The 26,236-nt window shown below is 42.1% G+C and overlaps 1 protein-coding gene across 4 annotated transcripts; it reads left to right on the forward strand.

Moving 5' to 3' along the window:
* Positions 1–280: 280 nt before the first annotated feature.
* On the forward strand, positions 281–25,342 carry LOC115131443 (metal regulatory transcription factor 1-like). 4 transcript variants are annotated; one of them, XM_029663182.2, is made up of 11 exons: positions 281–323; positions 7,761–8,270; positions 15,038–15,276; positions 15,813–15,944; positions 16,043–16,122; positions 17,477–17,610; positions 19,408–19,482; positions 21,604–21,661; positions 21,773–22,473; positions 24,044–24,113; positions 24,376–25,342. In XM_029663182.2, the coding sequence occupies exons 2-11, from the start codon at positions 7,803–7,805 to the stop codon at positions 24,642–24,644; spliced, it is 2,226 nt and encodes a 741-aa protein (XP_029519042.2). In that variant the 5' UTR covers positions 281–323; positions 7,761–7,802; the 3' UTR covers positions 24,645–25,342. The 4 variants fall into 4 exon arrangements, with proteins under 4 accessions (XP_029519042.2, XP_029519043.2, XP_029519044.2 ...); XM_029663183.2 differs by lacking the exon at positions 281–323 and adding an exon at positions 5,178–5,374 and having other exon boundaries at positions 16,043–16,116; XM_029663181.2 differs by lacking the exon at positions 281–323 and adding an exon at positions 5,180–5,374.
* The last annotated feature ends 894 nt before the right edge of the window (positions 25,343–26,236 follow it).

Here is a 26,236-nt window from a genome sequence, read left to right on the forward strand (position 1 = left end):
TAAATGGATTTTTATTTGGATTTCATATAATGGATATACACAAAATATGTTGGTGAAATTAAATGAAAAATATATTCCAAAATATGCATCTCTTTGCTATGAATCCCCTAAATAAGATCTGGTGCAACCAATTACATTCAGAAGTCACATAATTAGTTAAATAAAGTCCACCTGTGTGCAATCTTTAAGTGTCACATGATCGGTCACATGATCTCAGTATATATACACCTGTTCTGAAAAGCCCCAGAATCTGCAAAACCACTAAGCAAGGCGCACCATGAAAACCAAGGCGCACCATGAAAACCAAGGTGATCTACAAACAGGTCAGATCAGCGACTCATATCTCCCTCACTAGCTTTAAGCACCAGCTGTCAGCGCAGCTCACAGATCACTGCACCTGTACATAGCCCATCTGTAAATAGCCCATCCAACTACCTCATCCCCATAGTGTATTTATTTATCTTGCTCCTTTGTACCCCAGTATCTCTACTTGCACATTTGTCTTCTGCACATCTACCATTCCAGTGTTTAATTGCTATATTGTAATTACTTTGCCACCATGGCCTATTTATTGCCTTACCTCCCTTATCCAACCTTATTTGCACATACTGTATATAGACTTTTTCTACTGTATTATTGACTTTGTTTGTTCCATGTGTAACTGGAATAAAAAGACAAAATACTCATCTCTTCAGTAGGTCATATGATTGAGTGTAGTCTGGCCCAGGAGTGTGAACGGAAAGGCTCTGGCGCAACAAACTGCCTTTGCTGTCTCTGCCTGGCCGGTTCCCCTCTTTCCACTGGGATTCTCTGCCATCTGGCCGTGCTGCTGCTCCAGTTTCAAATGTTTTGCCTGCTGCTATGGAACCCTGACCTGTTCACCGGACGTGCTACCTGTCCCAGACCTGCTGTTTTCAACTCTCTAGAGACAGCAGGAGCGGCAGAGATACTCTTAATGATAGGTTATGAAAAGCCAACTGACATTTACTCCTGAGGTGCTGACTTGTCGCGTCGCGCCGTCAACAACTACTGTGATTATTATTATTTGACCATGCTGGTCATTTAAGAACATTTGAACATCTTGGCCATGTTCTGTTCTAATCTCCACCCGGCACAGCCAGAAGAGGCCTGGCCACCCCTCATAGCCTGGTTCCTCTCTAGGTTTCTTCCTAGGTTTTGGCCTTTCTAGGGAGTTTTTCCTACCCACAGTGCTTCTACACCTGCATTGCTTGCTGTTTGGGCTTATAGGGTGGGTTTCTGTAAAGCACTTTGAGATATCAGCTGATGTAAGAAGGGCTATATAAATTGATTTTGATTTGATAACTGTGTGTTAAATTGCTTTGTCTTGGCCAGGTCTCAGTTGCAAATGAGAACTTGTTCTCAACTAGCTTACCTCATTAAATAAAAAGGGACAAAGTTGTGAAGTACAAAAGTATAGGGATATCCTTGTCTCATCGCGCACTAGCGACTCCTGTGGCGAGCCGGGCGCCGTGCACGCTGGCCAGGTGTACAGTATTTCCTCTGACACATTGGTGCACTTGGCTTCCGGGTTGGATGTGTGGTGTGTCAAGAACCCGTGCGGATTGGTTGGGTTGTGTTTCGGAGGACGCGTGGCTCTCGACCTTCACCTCTCGAGTCCATGCGGGAGTTGCAGCAACGAGTAACTACTACCAATTGGAGAAAAAAGGGTTTATATAAAAAATATCAGAAACTATGAACATCCCGTGGAGCACCATTCAATCCATTATTTTTAACCCCGTTTCTCTCCCCAATTTCGTGGTAACCCAACCAAGCCGCACTGCTTCTTAACACAGTGCGCATCCAGAAACACTGTGCACCTGGCAACCTTGGTTAGCGCGCACTGTGCCCGGCCCACCACAAGAGTCGCTGGTGCGCGATGAGACAAGGATATCCCTACCGGCCAACCTCTCCCTAACCCGGACGACACTAGGCTAATTGCAGCCAGTCGCGGCCGGTTACGACAGAGCCTGGGCGCGAACCCAGAGTCTCTGGTGGCACAGCTGGCGCTGCAGTACAGCGCCCTTAACCACTGCGCCACCCGGGAGGCCCTTCATTCAATCCATTATTTTAAAATTTTAAGAATATGGCATAGCAAACCTGCCAAAGTGCCACCCACTAAACTCAGAACAGGCAAGGAGGGAATTAATCAGAGGCAACAAATAGACCCCTGAAGGAGCTGCAAAGCTCCACAGTGGAGATTGGAGCATCTGTCCACTTTAAGCCGTTGCTTAAAGAAAAAAATAAGCAAACACCTTTGGTGTTCACCAAAAGAAATGTTGGAGACTCCCCCAAACATATAGAGAAGGTACTCTGGTCAGATGAGACTAAAATGTGGCTTTTTGGCCATCAAGGGGGGGGGGGGCTAGGGGCTAGGGTCAGTCTTATGTCTGGAGTATTTTTTTGAATTTTAAGTATGCTTCCTCTAATTCTCTCCATCCCGGAGGACCTGTTACACCCTCTACAACCACTGTGATATTTATTATTATTAGAACCTGCTGGTCATCTATGAAGAGGACTGGCCACCCCTCGGAGCCTGGTTCCTCTCTAGGTTTCTTCTAAGGTTCCTGCCTTTCCAGGGAGTTTTTCCTAGCCACTATGCTACTACATCTGCATTGTTTGGGGTTTTAAGCTGGGTTTCTATATAGCACTTTGACATCGGCTGATGTAAAAAGGGCTTTATAAATATATTTGATTACAGATGTCTTCGCTACATCTCAGAGTGAGAGTAGCTTGATTTACCACGACATTACAGATGTCCTACCAACATCTCAGAACAATGGAAACCGTAATGAAGGTGTCAGTAACGAAGAATTCCCCAAAGTCAAGACTGACAAAGACTCTAAGGCCCATCACAAAAACAACCTCTCTATCTGTCTATTCAGGGCTATGATGCAGATGATGTCTTCCCCACAACAGAGAAGGGGAACAGTTACTCTGACGTCAACATCCTGGCACAGGCCGACAGACATGACCCCAATGACTTTCAAACCACTGTTTCTTACTCAGGACTAGACGATGGCAAAGACATTGATGATCAAGGCGCCACTGCCTCCAATATGAACCAAACTGAGTACTAAACTAACTTCATGCTCTTAGGCAAAGATAAAGGTGAATCAATTTACACAGATTTGTAAAAAAAAAAAAAAAAAAAAAAAAAAATGTGGGGCCAAATGTTCACTGTTTGCATATTGCTGATCCTTGTGTCTTTTTTCTTCATCAGTTATTATTGTTTATAATACACAGTCTACTACAGCTGCTGCACGGCCCACCATATCTAACATGGGAAGCATGACTGTAAATGCTGCTTTGACAGGAATAAGGTACAAGAACAATTGTGTTCTGTATTTTACAGAGTGTTCAAGCTGCATAGCGCTCTCTAAGATCCTTTGAATAACTTTGCAGGTGAGGTATTGTAAAACATTTAGCTGCATTGGCATAAAATGCCACATGCATAATAAGTCCGTGGAGGATGTGTTTGAGGAGGGCATGGACTTCTGTGAGATGAGGAGAGACTCATTCCTATTATCGCTTTCAAAACGAATTTGTCTTTAACATGCAATGTCAATATACTTGGTTATCACCATGTCAGTAGTCTGAAACTAAACTGTTAATGGATGAAGTATTGTTGATGATTAGTCTGCTGCTGATGATCACTGTTATTGATGGGGATAATGATGATGATTCAACTACTGCTGTTATTGATGATGATTCTACTGCTGCTGCTTGTTAACACAACTGATACACCATCCCACAGCTCAAGAAATCCTCAAGCCAGGTCACCTGGAATATAGACAGTGCCTTCGGAAAGTTTTCAGATCCCTTGACTTTTCCCTCATTTTGTTACATTACAGTCTTGTTCTAAAATGGATTAAATAGAACATTTTCCTCAGCAATCTACACACAATGGCAGTGTGGCATGCTGGATGCTTCAGAGACTGCGGACAGAGTACTAAGTGTTCTCCCTTTAACTCGTACCAATGCCACCAGGAGTGCTGTGAGGCCTGGTCTATCTCCTGTCTCAGATTTGACGGTGCTCTAAACATGCCTGTCAACTCTGCCTGCTTAGGCCTGGAGAGTCTCTCCCTACTGGCCCTGAGTGTAACTCGACTGGGCAGTCTACTTGTTAATCTACTAACCTTCCTGTGACAGTATAATCACTTTCCAATATGCATATTTCAGGTTTGTCAGATCCACTGCTTGATTGTCATTAGTTCTTTCATGTTTTCTTGACCTGTGAATATTAGGTATTGTGAAAATAAAACATGTTTTTCCTTTATTGGGGGGGGGGGGGGGATCATGGGTTTGAGTGGGCTGTTCAGTTGTGGGGGTTACTGCCAGGGGATAGGTAGGCCTAAAACGAACTATCTATGGACCAACTACTGTTCACAATTATTTCTACTCAGACAATTAAACTCATACCTCAACTATGTTGATCCTTATATTTCTACGTATTTCATCAGGATTATATCACTGTCAGGTTTACAATATAGGTATTTCAGAAGGTGTGCAGTGTAGCTTTGGCTAAACCTTTAAAACCCTGTTAAGAGTAGTGGTCAGAAATAATTAATATCCACAAGATGGCGCTGTAGCACACTTCTATCCCAGAGCTATGGCTGTACAGGTAACTGCCAGAATAATAGAAACACTTGAGTAAATGAGGGATACAAAGTATATTGAAACCAGGTGCTTCCACACCGTTGTGGTTCGTGAGTTAATTAAGCAATTCACATCCCATCATGCTTAGGGTCATGTATATATTGCTGGGCAGGCAATTATTTTGGCTACCATGGCTATGCCACCGGGTATAGGGTGACAATGCACCCATCCACGGTGCACACGTGGTCACTGAATGGTTTCATGAGCATAAAAACGAAGTAAACCATTTGCCATGGCCATCTCAGTCACCAGATCTCAACCCAATTGAACACTTACAGGAGATTATGGAGCGTTGCCTGAGACAGGGGTTTCCATTAACAAAACATCAAGTTATGGATTTGCTCGTGGAAGAATGGTGCCGCATCCGTCCAATAGAGTTCCAAGCACTTGTAGAATCTATGCCAGGCCTGCCTTGAAGCTGTTCTGGCTCGTGGTGGCTGGCTGTGGTTGCTCATGTTGGTGTTTCCTTTCTTTTGGCAGTTACCTAGTAGTTTATTTCACGGTTGAGTGAGTTAATTCTGGGCGGAAAGAGGAAGCTGGATAAGTAGGCTGCTAGGGTAACTACGATGTTGCAACAGTGTAACAACGGAGGAATTGCTGATTGAGTCCGGGTAAACAAAGCAGAAGACATTTTATAAATACTTGGATGACCTTGTAGTTGTTCTTGACTGCATTTACGTGGTGAACTTTCAAAATGGTGAGTAGTTTGGAATTGTTATTGAAACATGGCAACATTTATGTGTTGCGCCTGCTGGGTGAGTGCTAGTAACGTTAGCAACAAGTAAAATAGTTTTGATGATAGCTAGAGCTCACCGAGGAATGTCAAGAACGTCGTTGACTTTGTATTAGGCTACTGTTGTTTCAAACTGTTTAACCAAAAGTACGTTTAACCAATAGTATGTTTCTCATTTTTATGTGAAAAAATAATATGCGTATGTATTTCTCATGATTGGTTACTGTTACTTGATTGGTTACTGTTACCAGTGGCGGTCGGTGCTGTTTAAGATGAGGGAGGACGAATTGTACTTTTCATGAGCATGGCCTTATTTCTATTACACCACATTGGATGACTGTCATTCATATTCCGTTCACCCAGTTCAGTGTAACATCGATAGGTTTAGGCTACTACGCGATTCTCTAATTTTCCCTATACCCATCATAGCTAAAACCTAGCCTATGAATGAAAGTTTACAAGGTAGGTGCACACAGGTGGAGAGAATTATGAGGAGACTGACAGTGACGAATGTACAGACAGTGACACATTCAATAACGCCTTGCACACTCTTGCCTACATCTATCAATCTAGGGTGTAAACATTAGTCCAACAGTTAAATGTAAATGTAAATGTTGCAAACAAGAGTTTTTTTTATTGGACAAATTCAGGTATGTTTATCCCCGTTCCATTTGCTTCCGTTTAAGAAATGTTTTTCAACAAAATCGACTGAATGAATCACGTGTATTCACGGTTCACTTTCATAGCAGCCATGTTGTATTCCTTCTCGCATCTATGCACTCCCCTCTCACCTTTCCCCTTCGCTTTTGGACTTCAATACACAACACAACAGCCTACATAGTCACCATATTAGCTAAGGTAATGTCATAGTCAACATAGCTAATAGAACTAACGCGTTATTAAACCTTCTATAATCATGCAGTAGTCATTAAGCAGTTTAACACTTTCTAAAATAATCTTTATTTTAACCTTTATTTAACTAGGCAAGTTGGTTAAGAACATGTTCTTATTTACAATGACGGCCTACCCCAGCCAAGCCCAGACAACACTGAGTCAATTGTGCGCCACCCATTCATGGCCGGTTGTGATACAGCCTGGAATCGAACCAGGGTGTCTGTAGGGACGCCTCTAGCACTGAGAAGCAGTGCCTTAGACCGCTGCGTCACTCGGGAGCCAACACAACACTTACACCGGCAGGCCCCGGTGGCAATAAATTAAGAAAACCAAAAGCATACTGTAGCAGGCTCAAGAGTGTAGGGTTTCCACGTCACCAAGTTCAATAACCAAACACGTACAGGGAGCACAACAAGAATGCAAATGGGGAATTTATTAGGGATATTTGCACACGGTGGGAAAAGGGGGGGAATCCAGTAACAAGTTCACAACGGGTAATCGTACAGGAGAATTCTCCCGCTTCTCACACTCTCCATAACACTCGTTTCCCTCTCAGCCCTCTCCCTCTTTGTGCAGCCCGCTTCTTCTTTTATCCCCAAGCTCTCAATGGCTTAATGATCCACCGGCTTGCCTCCTTGGGACAAGAAGTCCATATAAGGCTCGGGGGTGGAGTCAGCGGGCTGCAAGATATCTTCCTTCAATCACCACTCCCCTCACCTCTCCCTGCCATCTGCCACAATACCTTGACTTGGAAGAGTTCCAATGTTGTGTTGGCTAGTCACAGCCAGCATAGCAAAAATAGCATCACTCTGTTTGAGCAGGCTGTTTGAGTAGGTTACACTAGCTAGCTGCATTTGCTAGCAGTAAAACTGAAAGTGAAAAAATATTATGAAATCTTTCTTGCTTCTCCTTCATTTTGGAATAAATTAATTTGTTCAAAACTGTTCAACTATTGTCTTTCTCTCTTTTTGAGTCAACTACTCACCACATGTTATGCACTGCAGTGCTAGCTAGCTGTAGTTTATGCTTTCAGTACTAGAATAATTATCTGATCCTTTGAGTGGATAACATGGCAGTTCATGCTGCAAGAGCTCTGATATGTTGGAGAACGTCCTCTGGAAGTTGTCATAATTACTGTCTAAGTGTATGGAAGGGGGTGAGAACCATGAGCCTCCTAGGTTTTGTATTGAAGTCAGTGTACCCAGAGGAGGACGGAAGCTTGCTGTCCTCCAGCTACACCATGGTGCTACCCTACAGAGTGCTGTTGAGGCTACTGTAGACCTTTTTTTCCAAAACAGTGTGTTTAAAACTGTTATTTGGTGATGTGAATATATTTAGTATAGTTTTATCTGAAAATGATAACTTTTTGAATGTTTTACAATTTGTATTTTTATTAAATTAAGTGAGAGCCTCAACTGATTGATACATTTTCTCCCCTCTTCCTCTCTCCTTTCAGTGGAAAACCAGTTAGTGTGTGTGTGCACCTTTGTTACCATGCATGAGGATGAATGTCCAATCCAATGAGACCATGCTCTTTGAGGAAGAGGTGGACAAGACAAGTCGGGAGGTTGAAGAGGACAATGTGTCCACGAAGATGGTTACTGTCAACTGGGACCAATGGGACAGGTTACTGCTGCCCTCTCCACTGGACTCTGGTGTGCACAGTCTGGACACAGTGTACGACAGAACCACAGTGATGATTGAGCAAGACCCTGTGGGTTCTACAACTGACAATAAAGAGGAGGAAGAGGACCTGATGATGTATCTAGACGAGGGATTTGAGACAGAGGACCGTGGAGGTCTGGAAGACCACTGGGAGGCCATGTCACAGGGGTACATCCACCACACCATCTCCCAGGACCAGATCCAGTTCACCATCAACCCTGGTTCCACACCCATGCCCCGGCACATCCAGGGGGCCACCATCACACTACACTCTGAGTGCCCAGATACCCACCACAGCGAGGTAAGCCTTTATATCTGAAGAATTGTGTTAGTTCCTTGAGCTAATGCCAAGGCAATCCGTTTCAACCATAGTTGGTCACATAAGACAGTTAAAATAAAATAAATGTATGGGGTAGATCAGCTTTAATATTGTAGATATTGTATAACCCAGCCCCTATTGAATACACAGTGGGATATTGGTTATGTTGCACTTCCTAAGGCTTCCACTAGATGTCAACAGTCTTTAGAAACTTGTTTGAAGATTCTACTGTGAAGTGGGACCGAATGAGAGAGGAATGAGTCAGAGGTCTGCCAGTAGTCACGAGCTGGTCACACGCATTTCACATGAGAGTTAGCTGCGTTCCTTTGCTTTTCTGAAGACAAAGGAATTCTCTGGTTGGAATATTATTGAAGTTTTATGTTAAAAACATCCTAAAGATTGATTCCATACATCGTTTGACATGTTTCTATGGACAGTAACGGAACTTTTTGACATTTCATCTGCAACTAGGAAACACGCTTCATGACTTTGGATTTGTTTACCAAACGTGCTAACAAAAGTAGCTCTTTGGACAAAAATGATGGACATTATCGAACAAATCAAGCATTTAATGTGGAACTGGGATTCCTGGGAGTGCATTCTGATGAAGATCATCAAAGGTAAGTGAATATTTATAATACTATTTATGACTAATGTTGACCACCCAATATGGCGGATATCTTTTTGGCTGCTTTGTTGTCTGAAAGCTGTACTCAGATTATTGCATGGTTTGCTTTTTCCGTAAAGCTTTTTTGAAATCTGACACAGCGGTTGCATTACGGGGAAGTGTATCTATATTTCCATGTCTAACAATTGTATTTTCATAGACATTTATAATGTGTATTTCTGTAAAATGATGTGGCTCTCTGCAATATCACTGGATGTTTTTGGAACTAGTGAACATAACGCGCCAATGTATACTGAGATTTTTTGATATAAATATGCACTTTATCTAACAAAACATACATGTATTGTGTAACATTAAGTCCTATGAGTGTCATCTGAAGATCATCAAAGGTTAGTGATTCATTTTATCTCTATTTGTGCTTTTTGTGACTCCTCACTTTGGCTGGAAAAATGGCTGTGTTTTTCTGCGGCTTGGCTCTGACCTAACATAATCGTTTGTGGTGCTTTTGCTGTAAAGCCTATTTGAAATCGGACACTTTGGTGGGATTTACAACAAGATTACATTTTAAAATGGTATAAGATACATGTATGTTTGAGGAATTTTAATTATGAGATTTCTGTTTGAATTTGGTGCTCTGCACTTTCACTGGCTGTTGTCATATCAATCTCGTTAACGGGATTGCAGCCCTAAGAAGTTTTAACCAAAAAAGGGTTAAACAAATCTAAATATATTTTAGATTTATCAAAGTAGCCACCCTTTGCCTTGATGACAGCTTTGCACGCTCTTGGCATTCTCTCAACCAGCTTCACCTGGAATGTTTTTTCAACAGTCTTGAAGGAGTTCCCACATATGTTGGCTTCTTTTCCTTCTTTTCCTTCACTCTGCGGTCCAACTCATCCCAAACCATCTTTATTGGGTTGAGGTCGAGTGATTGTGGAGGCCAGGTCATCTGATGCAGCACTCCATCTCTCTCCTTGGTCAAATAGCCCTTACAAAGCCTGGAGGTGTGATGGGTCATTATCCTGTTGAAAAACAAATGATAGTACCACTAGGCGTGAACCAAATGGGATGGCGTATTGCTGCAGAATGCTGGGGTGACCATGCTGGTTAAGTGTGCCTTGAATTCTAAATAAATTACAGACATTGTCACCAGCAAAGCACCAACACGCCATCACACCTTCTCCTCCATGCTTCATGGTGGGAGCCACAAATGCAGAGATCATCCGTTCACCTACTCTGCGTCTCACAAAAACCTGGCGGTTGGAACCAAAAATCTGAAATTTGAACTCATCAGACCAAAGGACAGATTTCCACCAGTCTATTGTCCATTGCTCATGTTTCTTGGCCCAAGCAAGCCTCTTCTTATTATTGGTGTCCTTTAGTTGTTGTTTCTTTGCAACATTTCGACCATGAAGGACTGATTCACATCTATCACTCCAGTGTTAATGCTAAATTGTAATTATTTTTCCTCTATGGTCTATTTATTGCCTTACCTCTCTACTCTTCTACATTTGCACACACTGTACATGTATTTTTTTCTATTGTGATATTAACTGTACGTTTGTTTGTAACTCTGTTGTTTTTGTCACACTGCTCTGCTTTATCTTAGCCAGGTCGCAGTTATAAATAAGAACTCGTTCTCAACTGGCCTAACCGGTTAAATAAAATTCACACGGTCTCTTCTGAACAGTTGATGTTGAGATGTGTCTGTTACTTGAACTCTGTGAAGCCTTTATTTGGGCTGCAATTTTTGAGGCTGGTAACTCGAATGAACTAATCTTCTTCAGCAGAGGTAACTCTGGGTCTTCTTTTCCTGTGGCGATCCTCATGAGAGCCAGTTTCATCATAGAGCTTGAAGAAAACGTTCAAAGTTCTTGAAATGTTCCGTATTGACTGACCTTCATGTCTTAAAATAATGATGGACTGTCATTTCTCTTTGTTTATTTGAGCTGTTCTTGCCATAATATGGACTTGATCTTTTACCAAATAGGGCTATCTTCTGTATACCAACCCTACCATGTCACAACACGACTGATTGCCTCAAACACATTAAGAAGGAAAGAAATTCTACAATTAACTTTTAACAAGGCACCAATAAGACAAAACAAACAGAAAAGGGATCGGTGGCAGCTAGTAGACCGGTGACGACGACCGCCGAGCGCCGCCCGAACAGGAAGAGGAGCCACCTTCGGGAGGAGTCGTGATATAGTGTCTATTAATTGTCCAAATGCATGGCCACTTTCCCGCTCTATATTGCTGTAGAATTTTCACAAATGCGTTAGCATAAGTAATTCCCAAACATTCTAAGAATTTATGAAAATGTGAAAATTACCATATCTAAGTGCTTGATTAATGTTTAAAAGGTGTCATATTCTTCCTGTGAAGTATATGTACAGATTTTAATATGATTTCAAGTTGCTAAAATGCTGTTAGTTCCACTTTAATGGTGCTGTATTAGTGGACCGATATAGCATCCTGTAGCGCTGGAAAAAATATTTTTTCAGCACCCCCCTTGAAATTACAATTAAAAAATATTTGCAGCACTTCCAAACTACATACTTCCCGCGGCTATGCCTGCGACCAAAACCAAGCTACATATGGGCATTACCAAAACAAGTGATATAATGATTCTGTCTTTTTGCAGCAAAATCTGCAGAGCTGGGATGGTTGTATCCCCCATATACAGTGCATTGGGAAAGTATTCAGACCCCTTGACTTTTTCCACGTTTGTTACTTTACAGCCTTATTCTAAAATGTATTAGATACATTTTTCCTCATCAATCTATACACAATACCCTATAATGACAAAGAAATAACAGGTTTTTAGAAAGTTTAACACATTTTTTATTTTTTTAAATACCTTATTTACGTAAGTATTCAGACCCTTTGCTACGAGACTCGAAATTGAGCTCAGTTGCATCCTGTTTCCAATGATCATCCTTGAGATGTTTCTACAACTTGATTGGAGTCCACCTATGGTCAATTAAATTCATTGGACATATAAGGTCCCACAGTTGACAGTGCATGTCAGAGCAAAAACCAAGCCATGAGGTCGAAGAAATTGTCCGTAGAGCTCCGAAACAGGATTGTGTCGAGGCACAGATCTGGGGAACTGTACCAACAAATTGCTGCAGCATTGAAGGGTCCCAAGAACAGTGGCATCATTCTTAAATGGAAGAAGTTTGGAACCACCAACACTCTTCCTAGAACTGGCTGCCCAGCCAAACTGAGCAATCGGGGAGAAGGGCCTTGGTCAGAGGATGACCAAGAACCCGATGGTCACTCTGACAAGAGTTCCTCTGCAGAGATGGGAGAACCTTCCAGAAGGACAACCATCTTTGCAGCACTCCACCAATCAGGCCTTTATGGTAGAGTGGCCAGATGGAAGCCACTTCTCAGTAAAAGGCACATGACAGACAAGATTATCTGGTCTGATGAAACTAAGATTGAACTCTTTGGAATCAATGCGTAGTGTCTCGTTTGGAGGAAACCTGGCACCATTCCTACGGTGAAGCATGGTGGTGGCAGCATCATGCTGTGGGGATGTTTTTCAGCAGCAGGGATACTAGTCAGGATCAAGGGAAAGATGACGGAGAAAAGTACAGAGATCCTTGATAAATACCTGCTCCAGAGTACTCAGGATCTCAGACTAGGGCAAAGGTTCACCTTCCAACAGGACGACGACCCTAAGCACACAGCCAAGAAAACGCAGGAGTGGCTTGGGGACAAGTCTCTCAATGTCCTTGAGTGGCCCAGCCAGTTGAACACAATCGAACATCTCTGGAGAGACCTGAAAATAGCTGTGCAGCGACGCTCCCCATCCAACCTGACAGAGCTTGAGAGGATCTGCAGAGAAGAATGGGAGAAACTCCCCAAATACAGGTGTGCCAAGCTTCTTGCGTCATACACAAGTAGACTCGAGGCTGTAATCGCTGCCTAAGGTGCTTCAACAAAGTACTGAGTACAGGGTCTGAATAAGTATGTAAATGTGACATTTCTGTGTTTTTATTTTATACATTTTCAAAATGTTCTAAACAGTTTTTCCTTTGTCATAAATACATTTTATCAATTTTAGAATAAGGCTGTAACAAAATTTGGAAAAAGTCAAGGGGTCTGAATACTTTCCGAATGCACTGTATATAACATTATATTGGTTGCAAGAATGTTGTATTATAATTTTAATTGGAAAAAATTGACCCTTTGAATCTGGTGTTTTGTGTATCAGTTCATAAACAATGTGCCATGGAAACGGTACATCGCAAATCTTTTCCCCACTCTTTTGCAATCTATATGGCACAGTTGTCATTTTTTTTTATCCTTAAATGAAACTGGTATACTTTTTTTATTTATCACAATTGTCTTTAACCGATTTTGGTCTTTAATGCAGGGACGACAGACAAGTTCCTTACTTTCTCCCCTTTCTACTTGCCTCCTCCACTTTTGCGGTAATGCTGCAATCAGTTGGTTGTAATTTTGGATAGAGCAAAAATGTCCATATATTTTTGTTAATTGTTTGTGACATAATTCCACCAGTCCTATTTATGATATAATTTACAAGGATTATGCCATTTGTATAATAATTTTTCACAATTTTATATATATATTTAAATCAATTACTGTACTTGAGTTTAACCATAATATTTGTTGTAATTTTGTTCTGTGTCTGGAAAACACACTCCTGGTATTGTGGTTTTGAGGAGGAGAGGCGCCGTTGCTCATTCACATACACTGATTATACCAAACATTAGAAACACCTTCCTAATATTGAGTTGACCCCCCTTTGATGTTCTTTGGTTGGTGGACCATTCTTGATACACACAGGAAACTGTTGAGTGTGAAAACCCCAACAGCGTTGCAGTTCTTGACACAAACCGGTGTGCCTGGCACCTACTACCGTACTCTGTTCAAAGGCACTTACATTTTTTTGTCTTGCCTACTCACCCTCTGAATACCACAAATACACAATCAATGTCTCAAGGCTTAAAAATCATTCTTTAACCTGTCTCCTCCACTTAATTTACACTGATTTGAAGTGGATTTAACAAGTTATATCAATAAGGGAGCATAGCTTTCACCTGTTCAGTCTGTCATGGAAAGAGCAGGTGTTCTTAATGTCCCAGCCATTATGTCCTGAAGGATGTTGCAAGGCTATAGCTAGGCAGAGCCATTTGTAGTATTATTTTAAATTACACCATGTTGAGAGTGTAGGCATCAACCCTTAGGGCAAACATTACATCAGGTTGGTCAGGCTCACACATGTGATGTCATATGATGTGCATTCTCAATCTGTGAATAACTGACAGACCCTCTTTGGCATAATACATATACACTCTAAGAAAAGAGGGTTCCAAAAATGTTCTTTAACTGTCCTCATAGGACAACCCTTTTTGGTTCCCGTTAAAAAAAATGTTTGGTTCCATATAGATAGAATCCTCTGTGCAAAAGTTTTCTTCATGGAACCCAAAAGGGTTCTGCCAGGAACGAAAAAGGGTTATTCAAAGTGTTCTCTTATGGGCACAGCCGAAGAACCATTTTAAGTTCTGAATAGCACTTTTTTTTCCTAAGAGTTTAGAACATGGAAGGGATTAAGATGTCATTAAGTCACATCATCACTGAGAAAATAGACCATGCTAGGTTAGCAGCAGTACCATATTCTGTGAAGATGACAAGCCAACTGTTATGATGAAGTCAGTGAGTGAGAGGAAGAGACAGGAGAGGGGATTGGTTTGGGGCGGTGAAATTGGGCCTTCCTGGGAGCTAGCTCTGAAGCTTCTGTTTTCCCCCATCAGCCTCTCCCATCCAGAACCAATGAGTCATTATCTCAAGTTCTCGGCAGATGTCGAGATGAGAGGAATATTTCACTGCTCTCTATGCTCTACAGCCTCTTGGTTCTCTTTCTGTGAAGCTAATTAGGTCTCATTCATACATGTGCACTTCAATCTTCTCATATAAACCAATACAGCTAATTAATTTCTAGACTTGATGTAATGCTTGTCAAGTGTTACGTACCGGTAATTGCCATGAACACTTCCTACATGTTAAGCGTATGTTTATGTATGTGGCGGTGTTCCATCTTTTCGACATAGGCAAAGAGTTGTTATATAAACTGTCTGTTCTGCAGGTGAAGCGTTACCAGTGTCTATACAAGGACTGTACTCGTACCTACAGCACAGCAGGGAACCTGCGGACCCACCAGAAGAGACACAGAGGAGAGTACACATTTGTCTGCAACCAGTTGGGCTGTGACAAGGCCTTCCTCACCTCCTACAGTCTGAAGATCCACATCCGCGTTCACACCAAGGAGAAACCCTTCGAATGTGATCAACAGGGCTGTGAGAAGGCCTACAACACACTGTATAGGTAAGGGTGAAGCGTTTTCCAAAACCATTGAATAGGCAGAGCAGGTACTCCAATTTAGCTGTCTTGCCTCCCCACATATTTTCTTAATAGATTATTTCCAGGCCCACTGTCACCAAAATTGTCAACTGAAAGCAATCGTAGTCAAACAATTGTAATCAAATCAAGACAAGGTACAAATCTGTCGTTCTGCCCCTGAACAGGCAGTTAACCCACTGTTCCCAGGCCGTCATTGAAAATAAGAATTTGTTCTTAACTGACTTGCCTGGTTAAATAAAGGTAAAAAAAATAAATCAAAATCAAAATCAAATCAAAGGGGGTAGTCTTCCTGCCATGGATCTAGAGAAGTGTCACGTGATGATGTTTCATAAGTTCGGCACTCTCCTGACCCCCTGACCTCAAAGTTAATGAACATATCCTAGTGGCCTTTGGTATGCTGACCCCAAGTAAAGCCACAGCTCTGTGACTATCTGTTGGTGTGCTGAACTGCAAACATCAGCCGTGTCAGTTCCATCTGTTGTGATTGTGTTGATATGCAGGCTAAAAGCCCACCAGAGACTGCACACAGGGAACACGTTTAACTGTGAGTCAGATGGATGCACCAAGTACTTCACCACCCTGAGTGACCTGAGGAAACACATCCGGACACACTCCAAGGAGAAGCCCTTCAGGTGAGCTCACAAGTTTTCAGTGGGTTGAATGAACAAATGAATGCATGCACGAATGCATAAATGGGCACAAATCACCTAATTTTGTGTTTTCTCCCCAGGTGTGATAATCCTGGCTGTTACAAGACTTTCACCTCTAGTGACCATCTCCAAACACACTTCCTGGGACACACAGGTACAGGTGTGTATAACAGGAATTGTGGGGAGAGAGTGGGGATACATAGCATGCTCCTTTAGCTCAAACCCTGTTTATTTTGAAATAAGACTAGGAAGAGTTGAAAACCGTTTTTCCAGAGATTCAGATACAACAATACGTTGTAGCACTTCTCTTTCCTCCCCGCTACGCTTTATTGAGTATTCCTAATGGAGTATGGCTTCCTCTACTGTGTGTGTGTGTGTTGAATACATCAGAGTTTATTTCAGCCCAGTAGATAGGCCTTAGAACCGCTCATCTCCCCAGATTCTTATTGGCCCATTTATTCTCCTAACGCCCTGTCAGTGAATCCTGGTGAGCCTATTTATCCACATCCAGCAGAGTGCTGAGATCACACACACATAAGAGGATGGCTTCAATGTAGCAGATACATGCTATGGTATGGAATGTAGAGTAGAGACACTACCCATTGACAACACTGACTGTGCATAATGACACACACACACACACACAAAGAGTTCCAAAAGTCCAAACCCCATCAATCTGGGCGCTTCAGCCAGACTCAAGCAAACGCTCATGTATTTGTAGTAATTCAAAAACTATTTGAACCCAAGTCTGATTGCTGCTGCTGTTGTTGTGGTGAAGAACACAGCTATTAATACTGCTGCTTCCTCTGGGGCCCTGGCTCTCACTCTCTCTCACACGCACACATCAAGTATACACACACACGCACACATCAAATATACACACATCAGACACACACACACATCAAATATACACACACATACATACTTGTTTCTTCTCACACTCCATTCTGACTATAACACTGTCTGTCATTTGTCTTTCTAGCCTGTTCCTCTGATACCAGAGAACCCAACAAACGCTTCCTCCCTCCGAGGAGCTATGAGTATCAGATGGGGTCTCTTTAGTTAACCATTGCATGTGATCTGTGAATGCATGGAGACATCTGTGAACTCACATTGATTTCAGAGGCTGAGGAAACATAGTCAGCTGTTTGGATGGCTTCCCACTGGAAGTTTCCATTTGTAAGATGCAGAACTGCTTGTCTGTGCGTGCTTGTTTCTCAGACAGGAGGCTTGAACCTCCCCTTTCCCCAAAAACACAGGCCTCAAGGCACTAACAAGTCTACTTCACCATAGTCATGTTACTAATGTTCCTTGTCATTATGCATGGACTTATATATTGCTGACATTATTTCTATATCCTCTCACCTTCAACCATGAGGCTAAGAGTTGTGGATGCAAATTACCTTTCTATCTCCAAGCTGGGACTATTTCTCAAATTATGGGTCTGGAAGCAACGAGGTCGGCTGCTGTATAAGAGAGACCAATAAAATTAATGTGTGTGTTATTTCTCCTAGGCGAGCCACCCCTTCTTCAGGTGGACACAGACGGTGGTATCTCCCTAAGCTCCTCCAACAGCCTTAGAGACAACATCAAAGGTCATGACCCTGGAGCGTCAGCTGACATCACTGACAGCCACTCTCTCTCAGAGGTGAGTCCTCCCACCATGTGACTGAAAATGTCACTTAATGATGTTTTAACAATGATACATTTCATCTGTTTCTGTCTCATACAATGGCTTGCGAAAGTATTCACCCTGCTTGGCATTTTTCCTATTTTGTTGCCTTACAACCTAGAATTCAAATGGATTTTTGGGGGGTTTGTATCATTTGATTTACACAACATGCCTACCACTTTGAAGATGCAAAATATTTTTTCTTGTGAAACAAACAAGAAATAAGACACAAAAACTGAAAACTGAAGCGTGCATAACTATTCACCCCTCAAAGTCAATACTTTGTAGAGCCACCTTTTGCAGCAATTACAGCTGCAAGTCTCTTGGAGTATGTCTCTATAAGCTTGGCACGTCTAGCCACTGGGATTTTTGCCCATTCTTCAAGTCAAAACTGCTTCAGCTCCTTCAAGTTGGATGGGTTCTGCTGGTGTACAGCAATCTTTAAGTCATACCACACACTCTCAATTGGATTGAGGTCTGGGCTTTGACTAGGACATTCCAAGGCATTTAAATGTTTCCTCTTAAACCACTTGAGTGTTGCTTTAGCAGTATGCTTAGGGTCATTGTCCTGCTGGAAAGTGAACCTCCGTCCCAGTCTCAAATCTCTGGAAGACTGAAATAGGTTTCCCTCAAGAATTTCCCTGTATTTAGCGCCATCCATCATTCCTTCAATTCTGACCAGTTTTCCAGTCCCTGCCGATGGAAAAACAACCCCACAGCATGATGCTGCAACCACCATGCTTCACTCTGGGGATGGCGTTCTCGGGGTGATGAGAGGTGTTGGGTTTGCGCCAGACATAGCGTTTTCCTTGATGGCCAAAAAGCTACATTTTAGTCTCATCTGACCAGAGTACCTTCTTCCATATGTTTGGGGAGTTTCCTACATGCCTTTTGGTGAACCACAAACATGTTTGCTTATTCTTTTCTTTAAGCAATGGCTTTTTTTCTTGACACTCTTCCGTTAAGCACAGCTCTGTGGAGTGTACGGCTTAAAGTGGTCATATGGACAGATACTCCAATCTCCGCTGTGGAGCTTTGCATGTCCTTCAGGGTTATCTTTGGTCTCTTTGTTGCCTCTGTGATTAATGCCCTCCTTGCCTGGACCGTGAGTTTTGGTGGGCGGCCCTGTTTTTTAATAATGGATTTATGTTCAAAGTTTCAGATATTTTTTTATAACCAAACCTGATCTGTACTCCACAACTTTGTCCCTGACCTGTTTGGAGAGCTCCTTGGTCTTCATAGTGCTCCTTGGTCTTCATGGTGCTGCTTGCTTGGTGGGACCTTACAGAACAAGTATATATATACTGAGATCATGTGACAGATCATGTGACACTTAGATTGCACACAGGTGCAATCTATTTAACTAAGTATGTGACTTCTGAAGGTAATTGGTTGCACCAGATCTTATTTAGGGGCTTCATAGCAAAGGTGGTGAATACACCACTTTTCCAGGCTTTTTCAAATTTATTTTTATTTTAAACAAGTAATTTTTTTCATTTCACTTAACCAATTTGGACTATTTTGTGTATATCCATTACATGAAATCCAAATAAAAATCAATTTAAGTTACAGGTTGTAATGCAACTAAATAGGAAAACGCCAAGGGGGATGAATGCTTTTACAAGGCACTGTATGTGTCAAGTCTATTACTGATCCAATATCAATACAATCAATACATTAGCTCTATTTTCCTTCAGTTTAAATCTGTTCTCAACTTGCGGTTATCTCTAATCACCTCTTATAATCAATCAATAATCATGTTTTGAAACACAGGATTTGAACCCTCGTTCCCCATGTCTCAGTGATATGAGCCTGATTTCCACTGATTCTCAGCTTAGAGAAAATAATGTAAGTCATTTTGTACCTCTTTCTTTCCACATTTTCAATATCACACACTGAGTCTGAATCAATATATCACCATTCAATATGTCATAAAGACATGTATACAGTTAGCACTATGCTATTGGCTATATAGACGCTATTAGAGACCACAGCCATGTCTCTGGGCTAACTATACATGTCAATGTTGTTCATAGTGTATGGTAATGTAAATATAATATGGTAACTAAGACAAGTACTATACAGTGCCTTCGGAAAGTATTCAGACCCCTTGACTTTTCCCAGCCTTATTCTGAAATGGATGAAAAGACAAATAAAAAAATCTCCATAATGACTTACTGTGCAAGTCAAAAGTTTGGAGACACCTACTTATTCCAGTGTTTTTATTTGTACCTTTTTTGTACATTGTAGAATAATAATGAAGACATCAAAACTATGAAATAACACTCATGTAGTAACCAAAAAAAGTGTTAAACAAATCAACATTTATTTTATATTTCAGATTCTTCAAACTAGCCACCATTTTCCTTGATGACAGCTTTGCACACACTTGGCATTCTCTCATTTAGATTCATGAGGTAGTCACCTGGAATGCATTTCAATTAACATGTGGGCCTTGTTAAAAGTTAATTTGTGGAATTTCTTTCCTTCTTAATGTGTTTGAGTCAATCAGTCGTGTCGTGACAAGGTAGAGGCGGTATACAGAAGATAGCCCTATTTGGTAAAAGGCCTAGTCCATATTATGGCAAGAACAGCTCAAATAAGCAAAGATATGAAGGTCAGTCAATCTGGAAAATGTCAAAAACATTGAACGTTTCTTCAAGTGCAGTCGCAAAAACCATCAAGAGCTATGATGAAACTGGCTCTCATGAGGACCGCCACAGGAACAGAAGATCCAGAGGATAAGTTCATTAGAGTTAACTGTACCTGAGATTACAGCTCAAATAAATGTTTCAGAGGTCAAATAACAGACACCATCTCAACATCAACTGTTCAGAGGAGACTGTGTGAATCAGGATTTCATGGTTGAATTGCTTTAAAGAAACCACTACTAAAGGACACCAATAAGAAGAAGAATAGACTTGCTTGGGCCAAGAAACACGAGCAATGGACATTAGACTGGTGGAAATCTGTCCTTTGGTCTGATGAATCCAAATCTGAGATTTTTGGTTACAACTGCATGTCTTTGTGAGACGCAGAGTAGGTGAACGGATGATCTCTGCATGTGTGGTTCCCACCGTGAAGCATGGAGGAGGTGGTGTGATGGTGTGCGGGTGCTTTGCTGGTGATACTGTCTGTGATTTATTTCAAATTCAAGTCACACTTAACCAGCATGGCATTCTGCAGCGATATGCCACCCCATCTAGTTTGCGCTTAGTGGGACTATCACTTGTTTTTCAACAGGACAATGACCCGTCACACCTCCAGGCTGTGTTAGGACTATTTGACCAAGAAGGAGAGTGATTGAGTGCTGTATCAGATGACCTGGCCTACACAATCACCCAACCTCAACCCAATTTAGATGGTTTGGGATGAGTTTGACCGCAGAGTGAAGGAAAAGAAGCCAACAAGTGCTTAGCTTATGTGGGAACTCATTCAAGACTGTTGGAAAAGAATTCCTCATGAAACTGGTTGAGAGAATGCTAAGAGTGTGCAAAGCTATGATTAGGTCAAAGGGTGGCTTCTTTGAAGAATCTCAAAAATAAAATATATTATGATTTGTTTAACACTTTTTTGGTTACTACTTGATTCCATATGTGTTATTTTATAGCTTTGATGTCTTCTACTATTATTATGTAGAAAATAGTAAAAATAAAGAAAAACCCTTAAATGAGTAGGTGTGTCCAAACTGTTGATTGGTATTGTATGTAAATTAGGTATTTCAGATTTCTATTTTTAAGGACTTTGCAAAAATAAACATGTTTTCGCTTTGTCATTATGCGGTATTGTGGGTAGATTAATGAGGGAACAAAATTATTTAATACATTTTAGACTAAGGCTGTAATGTAACAAAATGTGTACAAAGTCAAGGTCTTAATACTTTCCGAATGCACTGTATATGTGTTGGTCAAGGCAACTGTAGGCTGGCTTTTCTAACGTTACTCTGCTGCTGTCTTGTCCCTGTGGCAGTCTGATGCCCTGGATCTGATGTTTGAGTTGCTGTTTCAAGACAAGCCCCAGACACAGGGTGAGTACTGTACTATGTAGTGGTGAACATCAGCAGTGCTTTGTTGTCTAAATGACTTGTCTCCTGTTTAGCCCTTCAAACCCCTTATTTCCTCTCCCCTATTTTCTCCAGGTGTGTCGTCGTTGGCAGTGCCCTCATGTAGTTTGGAGAACCCATCTCCAACCGTGGTGCTCCCAGAAGCATCGCCCTGTTTTATCTCTACCTGTCCTGCCCCCTCTGACTCTCTCCCTGGTGAACCCTGTCCTGTACCCCAGCCCGTCGCTGTCCTCACCCCTGGTGAATCCTGTCCAGTTCCTGTCGCTGTCTCTCCCATGATCAGTGAAATAACTACACATGATGTGAATCCAGAACAGCTGTCCAACCAGAGCCTATTACAACAGCCAGCCGCATCCGTCTATTACCAACCTAGCTCCAATCAGAGCCTACTACCACAGCCAACCAACGAGAGCCTCCTTCCACAGCCGAGCCTACGACTAGAGCCAACCATCACCCTCCATTCACAACCAGGCTCCACCCAGAGCCTCCTACTAGAGCCAACCACCACCCTCCATTCACAACCATGCTCCACCCAGAGTCTACTACTACAGCCAGCTGAGACGCCTTCCATCTATTCGCAACCAGGCCCATACCCTCCACCCCCCAGCTCCTTCATCCAGGCCCCACTAACACCCCTTTCCCTGGGGCACTTTGCTCCTCCTACTGTCCCTGCCCAGAGTACCCTCCAGCCCCTGACCTTGTCCACACAGAACCTCCAGTGGCTGTTTAACAGTGTCAATGACCAGAGGCAGCGGGACACACAGACACAGCTATTAGTAAGTCATCATTAACAAGTTACTAATACGTTGTTATAATTATTACAAGTTAGGCCCGTTATACGCTACACTACATGACCAAAGGTATGTGGACACCTGCTCGTCGAACATCTCATTCCAAATTCATGGGCATTAGTATGGAGCTGGTCCCCCCTTTGCTGCTATAACAGCCTCCACTCTTCTGGGAAGGCTTCCCACTAGATGTTGGAACATTGCTGCGGGGACTTGCTTCCATTCAGCCACAAGAGCATTAGTGAGATCGGGCACTGATGTTAGGCAATTAGGCCTGGCTCGCAGTCGGCTTTCCTATTCATCCCAAAGGTGTTCGATGGGGTTGAGGTCAGGGCTCTGTGCAGACCAGTCAAGTTATTCCACACCGATCTTGACAAACCATTTCTGTATGGACTTCGCTTTGTGCACGGGGCGTTGTCATGCTGAAACAGGAAAGGGCCTCTCCAAACTGTTGCCACAAAGTTGGAAGCACAGAATCATCTAGAATGTCATTGTATGCTGTAGCATTAAGATTTCCCTTCACTGGAACTAAGGGGCCTAGCCCGAACCATGAAAACCAGCCCCAGACCATTATTCTTCCTCCACCAAACTGTTGGCACTATGCATTGAGGCAGGTAGCGTTCTCATGGCATCCGCCAAACCTAGATTAGTCCGTCGTACTGCCAGATGGTGAAGCGTGATTCATCACTCCAGAGATTGCGTTTCCACTGCTCCAGAGTCCAATAGTGGCGAGCTTTACACCAAGCCAGACGACGCTTGGCATTGCACATGTTGATCTTAGGCTTGTGTGCGGCAGCTCGGCCATGGAAACCCATTCCACGAAGCTCCAAATGAACAGTTCTTGTGCTGACGTTGCTTCCAGAGGCAATTTGGAACTCGGTAGTGAGTGTGTTGCAACCAAGGACAGACGATTTTTCGCGCTACACGTTTCCGCATTCGCCAGTCCCGTTCTGTGAGCTTATGTGTGTGTGGCTGAAATAGCCGAATCAACTAACTTGAAGGGGTGTCCACATACTTTTGTGTTTGTATATATGTGTGTATATATATATAGATATATAAATAAATAAACATGAAGGAATGTGATATTATTAGACTAACATCTGCTAGCAAACCTAAATGTATTAGCTGTTATAATACTATATATATATATATATATATATATATATAACAATAATACATTTAGGTTTGCTAGCAGATGTTGGTCTAATAATATCACATTCCTTCATGTTTTTATAGGCACATTTTTTATGAATTTATCTTTTTGTTGTAAGTATTGTCAGTATTTATTGGTGTCATTATTCCAGATGATTTATTGAAACCTGGAGTGCAGTAAAGCCAGCTAATTAGAATATGGAGAGGGTCGTCCAATCACAGTCCTTTTCATCAGGATATGGAGAGGGACTGTCCAATCACTGGCCTGCTGGATCTCAACCAGTCCAGCTGTTCATTGACCATCAGTTGTTTTAATGAAACTATTCCTCTTTTTAGCCACGAGGCATTGACATTCTGTTAATCATATGCTGAACATGCTGTCTTCTCTTGTCCTGTTGTATTTCAGCAACAACACAGTGGCTCGACACAGGAGAAGCTCTATTTCACCACAGCAATACCTATGGGAGGGAACACAGGTAATTTACTGAGATTCATCTTTTACTTTGTTGAATTTACCGATATTAACCTCTGATGTATTTAAGTGTGCTTTTTACACTAGTATTCTACATTTGGATAATTTCAATGAATTTGATCGCTAAACATTATCAGTTGCAGTGCTGTAGATATTGTAATGCTAGCTACAAGACCGTACCTGTGAGGTTGTTGCAGTGTACAATTTTTATGGCTGTACGACTTTTTAAAACCTTTATTTGACGTGCCCTCTGTCTTGTGTTCTAGGGACAGCTCTGCAACAGCTAGGCCTGCGTCTGCCTGTCATCGTCATCAGACAGGGAGAGTCATGCCAGTGTCGGTGCCCCTGCAGAGACGGCAGCACAGCATCAAACACACAGAAACAGACTGGTTGTCAACCTACTGGTGAACCCTCTGGTGCCCAGGTCAAGCAGCCCCAGGACCCACCACCACAGCCCCATCAGCCCCAGGACCCACCACCCCAGCCCCCTCCACCGCAGCAGCCTCAACCTCCACCTCCACCTGTACCTCTCTGATGAAAATTCAAGTCAACCTTTTGATAGTGAAGAAACTGTTCCTGTTACTTATCCACCTGAGACATCTTATATGCACTGTACTGTGTACTTAACTATTTCTGTTGTTAATACCTAGTTCAGGATCAGGTCTCCCTACCCTGTCCTCATAACCTTAACCAACCGTAACCCCATACTAGTTGCTGAGGGTAGAAAGCAATCAAATGCTGCATTTCAGTGTAGATCAGGTAAATGCAGGTTATCTACAGTGTTTTATTTTGATTTATGACATGTCTGGTAGCGTTCAATTATGAGTTGGGCTAGAACAGTGGCTGGCCGCTGAGTGTAGTGTGGAAAACATTTGACTCAAGCACAAATCCTCTATAGCAATATTCCACTTTACATCTAGTCCCGCTGGAAACATTAAGGGTGACATTTATTTTTGATGGCGCAGAAAGAAAAAGCGCTGCACGGGGAACATCACTCCCCATGCAGTACTTGGCATTGCAGTTTCTGTCAAATGTGTGTGAAATGCTAAATGTTCTGGGATGGTGTGCGTCATGTATCCGTACCATTTCATTATGAACCTGCAAATGATCTGGAGATGTTGTAAATGCTGCTATAACAATATAGTGTATTTAGACACGAGCAAACTAACCTGGCAAAGAACAAATTTTGAGTTTTTCTTGAATGTTCAAAATATAACCGTTTTTAACATTTCATTTTCTATGTAATGTCATCTGTTTACTGTTTATTTACTTACTGCCATTTTGATCAGGGGGACAGGTTAGCTGAGGTGACTGCATCGGGCTCCCTGTGGAGCTCTGAAGAGTTTATATATATATTTTTTTCAGAACAAAAAATCCCTTTGATTTTGCCTCTTTGAATCTTGTTCTGCATTATTGAACTAGCTTAATTGGCTTCCTGTTTTTAAGTGCTTTGGTTTGGAACTCTGAGTGGCAGAATTCCCTTGACGATGTTGCCCTGGCCAACCCTGCTGCCTTTAGATGTGTTTCCTTTCTCTCTCTGTTGTGCTGTTCTTTTTTTCTGTTGTGACTTTCTGTCACTGGCCATTAGGTTGAACAATGTTTTCAAATGGCCTCAATATTCTAAAGCTGTTACAATTTTTCGGTTGGCGGTTTTTCCTCTCATGCTTCTGCTTAGCTAGGCTAGTGGACGCATGCAGTTTGATCAAGGATGAACAAGCTCTCTATGGATGACGCTAACCTAGAATCCAAACTGCTATGGTCCATTTCATCATTGTGGAAAGAAGAATATCAGTTTAGAGTCCAGGCACAGATGATACTGTACTCAAAGAAAGTCAATGATTTCTTTATTCATGCCCTCCCACTGTCTTGTCAGTCAAATTCTATTTTCATCCTTCTATCTCTGTATTCTCTGTCTCACAGTTCACTGCCCTTCGACGGGTGACATTCTGAGGTACGAACAATTGAGCTATAATGGTATGAACACATCATCTGAATCATTGAGCTATAATGGTAGGAACACATCATCTGAATCATTGAGCTATAATGGTATGAACACATCATCTGACCCATTGAGCTATAATGGTAGGAACACATCATCTGAACCATTGAGCTATAATGGTAGGAACA

The sequence above is a fragment of the Oncorhynchus nerka genome, linkage group LG7 (assembly GCF_034236695.1).
Source record: "Oncorhynchus nerka isolate Pitt River linkage group LG7, Oner_Uvic_2.0, whole genome shotgun sequence".
NCBI classification, from domain to species: domain Eukaryota; kingdom Metazoa; phylum Chordata; class Actinopteri; order Salmoniformes; family Salmonidae; genus Oncorhynchus; species Oncorhynchus nerka.